Genomic DNA, 8,208 nt, shown 5'->3' on the forward strand with positions numbered 1-8,208 from the left:
CACTTTTGGGAACTGGTGGCAATTTAAATAATGACTTAAATAGTTTGTTGTTGCTGTTGCTGTTAATATTGTAAAATATGCTCAAATCACAGGTGTACAGCCATACCAAAGTGCTGCATTTCACTCTGACTTTTCTGCTTGTGCTGAACAACAGTGACTTGTGTAAAACATGGGATCTATATATCTATAAGAAGCAAAAGGCACAGATGCTAGCAGTGCTGTATCATATGTAGAGGAAACCCATGGTGCAGCTGCGGAGTGTAATTTCATGCTGGCTTCTCACTTTGAGGAGCACTGATTCATTAGCCCAGTGGGCAGAAAATGGGAAGAAAACCCGTTAATTTCTGGACTGTGAGAATGTATGCTTATTTTGGAAAACACCTTATTACTACTGCAGCTGTCTCCTCCAGAAAGAGCTGGGATTGTATTGAGCCCAGATTGACACTTCTGGGAAGTGTCTTGGCAGAGCCTGAGACTAGGAAAAGAGCAGTCAAAGGTGCCATGTCCTGACAGAGGGTGAGGAGAGCTTCCAAAATACAAGTCAAAATTATGTTTTTCCTTATCCTAATGTACATCCCTAGGTCACAGCTTCTCCAAGAGATTTTTCAGAGACACCCAAGGATTGGCAGACTCTTTCGCACTGGGTAAGGCAAAGAGTCTCTTTGCTGAACGCATCCTGGACAAAAATGCCACCTAGGCACTTTTTATAGTGCCTTCACCATATCCCCATGTGCTTTTGTGGTAACAGCAAATGCGCAGACAAATGTGTGGGAATAGAGTGGAGAAGTGCTCTTCCTCAATGTTCATTCCTTCTCCCTGCTGGATTCTTCTCTAGAGCAAAGGGTATGGGGACAGAAAGGGAAAAAATGAGAACGAGAGGGAATGAAACAGGCAAATGACAGAAGATAAGTGGAGAGAAAAAATGCAGCCTGGAAGTTTAGAGGGAAGTTTTAAAAAAATCACTACAACGTGCAGTGATTTTCTTTTTTAGGTCATTATGTTGGAATAAGAGCAATACAATCATTGCTGTCATTCCTTTTGTATTTCTTGCTGCATTCCCTTCTGTGTTCAACCATCTATTTCTTCATTAATTTTTGCCAGACTCTTCAGCGTTTTAGCCAAGTCTTTTGACTATCTTTCTTGCCCAGCATTTGAATAGGCCTTACTTGAGCATGCAGACTATTGTGCAGACTGTGGTTTTCTTTTCATGGAGAGAACTAGGTAACTTCAGAATAATTAGCTGAAATTTCCTCCCCTCCCCTCTTTTTTTAAAGACAATTCCTCGTCTCTCCAGGAAGATGAAGAGATAGATATGGAGGCTGTCAACTGGCAGCTGAATAACACCTCCATGAATGGGCATTCATCTACCCCAACCACAGTTCGCTTTCCCAGCTGGGTGACTTTTGATGACAATGAAGTCAGTTTTTCACCGCAGAACCTTTCTCCCTTGAAAACAGACACCCCACCTGCAGAAACACAGACTCCAGATGTTAACTTTAACCTCACTACATCCTTTAAGAAAAGAGAACGTCCTAAAAGCACATTGGGGGACCTCTCCAAAATTCAAAAACTAGATCTCTCCTCCTTAACCAAGTTGCCTTCTGTTGAAACACCACCATGGAGTGCTACTAATCCCTTCCTGGATGAATCTCTGCGAGATGTCCAACCCTCACCCATCAATCCATTCAGTTCATTCTTTGAGGAGCGAGACAGGCGTTCCAAAAGCTCTTCTGTCTCCAGTGCTCCAGGCAAAAGCCAAAGAGACTCTCTCATTATTCTCCATCAAGAGCCTGATACCATCAGTTTCCATGAGGCAAACAAAAGTGCAACCCACACAGATGCTGTAGAGCAGCTCAAGAAACTTCAGATTGGAGACCCAGATAGTGTGAGCAGCCCTGCCTTGCCTGATGATGACCCCATGATGCCATATGATCTGGATGCAGCCTTATTTAACCTGGCACCAGCTCAGCCAAAGGATGGATGGCCAATGATGCTCAGGATCCCAGAGAAGAAGAATATTATGTCATCCAGGCACTGGGGACCAATATATGTCAAGCTGACTGAGAGTGGATGTATACAGCTTTTTTATGAGAAAGGATTGGAGAAACCTTTCCGGGAATTCAAACTTGAAATCAATCATGAGATTTCAGAGCGCAAACTCCAGAACTATGATGAGAATGGAAGGATACACAGTGTGCGGTTGGACCGCACAACCTACAAGGAGAAAAAGAAGTATCAGCCTAAGCCAGCCATTGCTCACACAGCAGAGAGAGAGCAAATTATCAAGCTTGGGACTACAGATTATGAAGACTTCCTTAGCTTCATCAGTGCTGTGCAAGACACACTGATGAACTTGCCAGCCTCATCAACAGATCTGAGCACAGTGGGACTAAACTATCAAGAAGAAGAAATCACAGTTGATGTCAGGGATGAGTTTCATGGTATCTTGGCCAAAGGAGACGGTGTGATTCTCCAGCACAGTGTGCTGACCCATATCTATGTTCTCAGCTTCCTTTCTGGCCTGGCAGAATGCAGACTGGGCCTTAATGATATTCTGATCAAAGGAAATGAAATAGTTGCAAGGCAGGATATTATGCCCACTACTACCACTAAGTGGATTAAATTATACAGCTGTCGGTTCCATTCATGTGTGGATGAGGATATGTTTAACAACTCCCGTATTATCCTGTTCAACCCCTTGGATGCCTGCCGGTTTGAACTGATGCGATTCAGAACTGTCTTTGCTGAGAAAACTTTGCCTTTTACTCTGAGGACAGCTGCCAGCATCAATGGTGCTGAGGTGGAGGTGCAGAGCTGGCTGATGATGTCCACTGGGTTCTCTTCCAACCGTGACCCTTTAACTCAGGTCCCTTGTGAAAACGTCATGATCCGCTACCCAGTGCCAAACGAATGGGTGAAGAACTTCCGCAGGGAGAGCGTCCTGGGGGAGAAATCTTTGAAAGCCAAAGTGAACAAGGGGGCCACTTTTGGATCAGCCAGTCTGTCTGGTTCGGAGCCAGTAATGAGAGTAACTTTGGGAACTGCCAAATACGAGCATGCCTTTAATTCTATTGTATGGAGGATAAACCGACTGCCTGACAAAAACTCAGGTGAGTGGTGCATACCATCTCTGCAGGAGTAAACTAAAAGGAGTTACATGTTTTGGAAGATAGGGAATACTGAGTTTACATGGTGAGGGATAAATCATCCTCTGTAGCATACCAAAGGACATCAGTTAGTTGCATGAAGCATTTATCTGGCCCTTCATTGCAGTAGTTTTACATATCCTACAAACATTGCTAATGATGAAAACAGGTTTAGGTTTTCTGGATGCAAAAATATACCTTCTCTCTCTGCTTTTATGAGTACATTATGGGACTTAGTCACCAAACATCTCTGTGTGCTTAGCACTGTTATTGGAAGCAGGGCTTTTTCAGGTAACTTGCGAAGGCAAGATACTATGCTACAGGGCTGAATGACAGGACCAGATAAATTGCTGTAGTTCCAGCACATGTGATTTCCATGCCTTGCCAAGCATACTGGGCCAGTGCTATATATTTCAATGCATATACCACAACTAGTACCTATGAAATATCTGGAACGGGGATTGTAAGAGAACAGAAGATATTGTGGATTCATAAAAAAAACCCCAAATTTCCAAACACCAGTTTGTGGCTATGTTTCTGTAATCAGTGTAGACGGGTAAATAGAGCTTAAACCCGAAGAGAGAATACCAACATAAAGCCCACAAGTCTTTGTATTTCTAGTAACGTGTTCATAATTAAACATTCAAATAATATGGTCAAGTTACTATTCCCTTTGGCCATCGCTGCCAGTCATTCCACTTCCTGCCTTTCATCCATGGTATGAAAGGTTATTTAGTTTTATCCATGGTAAAGCTAGGCAACTCAGGTTTATTTTTATGCATAGTGAATTCTACTTCCTGATTTCTCTCATCTAGACTAGCTTTTTACAAAGGAGATGGACTTTTTAGTACTAATGGTGTAGTAATGCAGCTGGGTGACTGGGAGGGTTTCTGTATTCAGTGTTCCCTGAAGGAAAGTTTAGTGTTGTGCCAGATTTGGCACTTTCTAAGGACATATGTTTTTCCTGAGTTTGAGCTATAGTGTCAGAAAAACAGTGATCTGAGTCTTCTTTGAATCGTGTTTTGGCCCAAGGATACCAGCTTACACCATAGGTTTCAAATTTGGAGGGATATCACTGACAAAAGTGAAGGCTCCATGTTTTCTGAGTGTGGGGTGTTAGAAGAGAGAGCTTGGGAACTCAAGAGAAATATCACAATGAAAAATTAACCTCAGGCTGTTTATGAGCAATAACATGCTTGTGAGGAAAATCTCACTATGCCATCTGCATGAGCTCTGGGAATGAGATGCTGTGAAACTGGGCCTTCTGTGGCATCTTCTCTGCAAAAATCTCAGTATACCATATAGACATTACAGCTGGGGAAACGAGAGCCCCCGGACTTCAACACAATCACAGAACATGCCAGTAGCAAACCAGGAGAAGAGGCAGAACTTCTGGCTCTACTGCCTCCTGCGAGGTGATGCTCCCTTACCCATCGCTACTTTGGGGGAGATGTTGATCCATGTCTCTTGATTCCTTGATCTTGTCTCTCTCAGTGTGAGGCTTTATTATATATACCCTGCGTCAGGGGGAAACACATCACAGACTTGGCACTGCTGTTGGAGTCCTGCCACAGAGCATCTATCCATCAGTGTCACCATGCAGAATGCAGGGCAGTTAGTATTTGTTTACATCCTGAGAGGAAGAGAGGGTCCTCACCCCTCCGGTCAGGTCAGATGTAATTTCAGGGACAGGAAGGGCCTTGCAAGCACTGTCTTGGCCAGGACACATGAGGTATGTGAGCGGGAGGCAATCCCAAAGTGATGACAGGGCAGGCCAAGTGCAGTTTAATTCTGACCTTGATGGTACTCGTCCCATGGTTTTCCTTACTCAACGTATATGGTAAACAAAGAGGGATATAAGTGGTACTCAAAAGCATTGATTCCCTCTCCTTCTTGTATTTGCCTGATGGACCACATACACTTCTGACCATGTGATAGTGATGTGTGGTCTACTCCCAGCCTTGTGCATGCTTGGCTGTATCCAGCCCTACCCACAAGTCATGTAATAACTCACCTCCACCTGTTTGCAGAAGTCCCTATAAATGATGCAGTTTCTCAAGCATTAAGTACAAAAATATTCCCTTGACTCGCACTTCATGCTGTCTTACTGTGGCACCTGCAGCTCACCCCTAAGAACACTCTGGATGCTCTGTAAATGTCTGATCTGCTAATGAACTGCTGCGGTGCCTGGGACTTCAGAGCAGGAGAGAGCATCACACTGCAGCCGAGGGGAGATGCTGCAGGTGGCCACAGTGTCCATCTCCACCCTGCCTCCAGAGACCACACAATCTGTCCACGGGACCTGGGGCATATGCATTGCGTGACTCCTTCCAGCACACGTGCCTATCAAAGGAGCACATGCATAGGCACACGCTATGAGACCCTTCGTTCATCTATGTTGTGTGCTCTGACACATCAGTCCCTTGCAAACGCAGTCCCAGGAACTCCAGAGGCCTCCGGGTAGCCACTTGGACCTCCTGTGCTTCACTGCGTTCCCTGAGCACAGAGTGTTGCAGGCGCTGTGTGGGCGTGAGGCGTGTGATGCCATCAGCCCTGCCTGTGGTCTGCCCTGACGGCCGGTACCACAGTCCCGCAGGGGAGGAAGGCCGGTCCCTCCTGAAGTTCACTGCTTGCATTCAGGTTGTAGTATCCTAGCACCCAAATTGTTAAGAATTATTTCAGCAGCTTCGCTGTCTTATCCAAATGTTTTCACTTTGTGCTTTCTAATGGGCTGAGGCCCTTTGCACTCTCACTAGAGGAACTTGTTATCAGCACTGTCTGTATTGTTTTGTAGCCAAAGCGTCTGCTTAGGACTGGACATTGAAATGCATATGACAAATGAGGGACTGACTGTGTGTACTCTGACTATGATTTGACCTAAGAAAAAACTATGGACTGGATTCTACTGAGCACATTGCTGAAATCCTTTCCAAAATAGCTTGTTAAACTTTATTCTCCTTCTCATATTCACAATTAATATGTTCAAAGCAGTTGATAAAGAAAGCCTGTTTACAGGCTCTGCAGAGCTTCAGTTGCAGCTGGCTGGGTTCCACATGTTTGGGTTTTTTTAATCCACCAGCAGAACATTAGGAAAACATCCACTCAGTCTTCGATCATGGGAAAATGCTCTTCCAGCGAAGCAGGGATGTAACCTCTATGCAGAGCCTTGGATCTGGATATTTGAACTTTGCTCTAGTTTGGCTGTGGATCCCAGGCATGCTGCCTGGTATACTTTCTGAAGTAAATTAAATCCTTTAATCCAAACATGTTGGGACACCAGAGCCCATTTGGAACAGATTCCTTCCAATCACTGTAACATAACATATATATATATATGAATTTTATTATCAGATCCTTGATTGTCAGGATGAAATGATAGTAGCTCAGGGAAGCAAGAGATGCAAAACAAAAGCAGTCTGTTACAGAAAGAGCTCTGAATGAGCCTGTTGAACAAACAGAAAGTCTATAGAAGTTGTGGCTTGTGCGCCTTATATTCAGTACACTAATGAACACTGACATGCTTAGTATTTTTGCTATAGTTTTAGTGGAGGAGTTGCTTTCTTAATCAGTTCACCTGGTTGCCTACCATGCTGAGCTGGTTTAAATTAATAACTTCAATGTTTTTTTAAGTGTTGTGCATGGTCTTTTCTGTTAGTGGGTACTCCTACTAGAAGAAATTAAGTTATTGAAAAATTGCTTTGCTAATTGCATTGCATTAATATTTTTTTTCCTTTATTTCTGCCCCCACTTTTTTTCTTTTTTGAGCCTGTGAATATCCACCAACATTCAAGTGTGTTAGAAGAGTGGTTGTGGGTTCCATGTGTCCAGTTGAAATTATGAAGTGTTTAAAAGCTCAGATTTCCAAAGCACCTATCATGCAGTGTGCTGAAGCCCAGTTTAACACTTCCCAGTGTTACCTTCACATGCATCCATCCCAAAAGCAACTGACCACATGCCAGTTCAGGAGTAGTAGCGGTGCAAGCTGAATATGTTGTAGCTGGGGATGTGGCTTGTGCCAGAGCACAGAGCTGCCTCTCCTGGGCTGCTGTGGGCTTCCACTGCAACCCAGGGAGTCTGAAGGAGGGAGCAACCCATGGCAAACTAGAGGAGAGGAAAAGCATAGCAAAGCAGATGAGCAGGAAGGATTACAATGAGGAGTCTGTGGAGACTGGTACAAGGTCAGGAAAGAGATATGAATGGATGGGTAGCCCGAGACTGCTAGTTAATTGCCAGTACTGAGTGCTGAACACGGAATTTTTGAGCCAGGAATGACTTGGGTTTAGGCATCTTCATAATGCAGTACCAGAGAGCAGTGATTCCCAGGAACGTGCAGCAGCACCCGAGTGTCCCATGGCAGAGGCTGAAGTGTGCTGTCACCACAGGTGTGCCCACCACAGCCAAGCTCAAGAAGTGGCCAGGAGGAAAAGCCCTGCAGAGCTGGAGGGCACAATGATCTCCCTGAGAGCACGTGGGGCTGCTGCCAGCCCATGGTGAGTGGGGTCATCTTCAAGGTCTGCTGTGCGCCACTGCTTTTTATCCAGCAAAAGTGTGCTCCAGGTATGAAAAACTGGGAAGTGCTGTCAGAGAGAGATCCCAGCTCGCTCTAGAACCAGGGCAACTGAGTCAGCACTCTGCTTGGGATAATTAATCCTGATGAAAAGCAGGTTATGTATTTTAATGCTTGCAGAACTTGAGCTTTTTTATCTGCTTGATACTGCACCCAGTCATTCATAACTTGGTTCCAGCTGTGGTGCTGCATATCTCTGTGGTCTCTGCTGAACTGCATAGCCTCTCATTGGATTTGCTGCACAGACATAAGTTTATAAACCTTCCAGTTGTGAGGAATCGCTGGCTAGACTGTTTGGAAATATGAGCCTGACCGTGAAATTTTTACCCAGACTTACACGGAGTTGAAATTTTTTTCCAACTCTATTTCAGAGGTTAAGTGGGGTGTTGTAATCCCTAAGCCCTCTAAAGACTGCTTAATTTCATAGAATCATAGAGCTATTTGGTTGGAAGGGACCTTAAAGATCATCTAGTTCCACCCCCCCTGCCATGGGCA

General features: G+C 44.6%; 1 protein-coding gene across 1 annotated transcript in view; it reads left to right on the top strand.

The window, feature by feature from the left end:
- The first annotated feature begins 205 nt into the window (after positions 1-205).
- Positions 206-8,208, top strand: part of STON2 (stonin 2) — an 11,296-nt gene continuing 3,293 nt past the window's right edge. Inside the window, exons 1-2 of the mRNA XM_009702712.1 lie at positions 206-215; positions 1,275-3,110. Of these exons, the coding sequence (XP_009701014.1) occupies positions 1,313-3,110 (1,798 nt within the window). The 5' untranslated portion in view covers positions 206-215; positions 1,275-1,312. The remainder of the gene's footprint in view (positions 216-1,274; positions 3,111-8,208) is intronic.

The sequence above is a fragment of the Cariama cristata genome, unplaced genomic scaffold (genome assembly GCF_000690535.1).
Source record: "Cariama cristata isolate BGI_N322 unplaced genomic scaffold, ASM69053v1 scaffold35016, whole genome shotgun sequence".
Classification (NCBI taxonomy): Eukaryota; Metazoa; Chordata; class Aves; order Cariamiformes; family Cariamidae; genus Cariama; species Cariama cristata.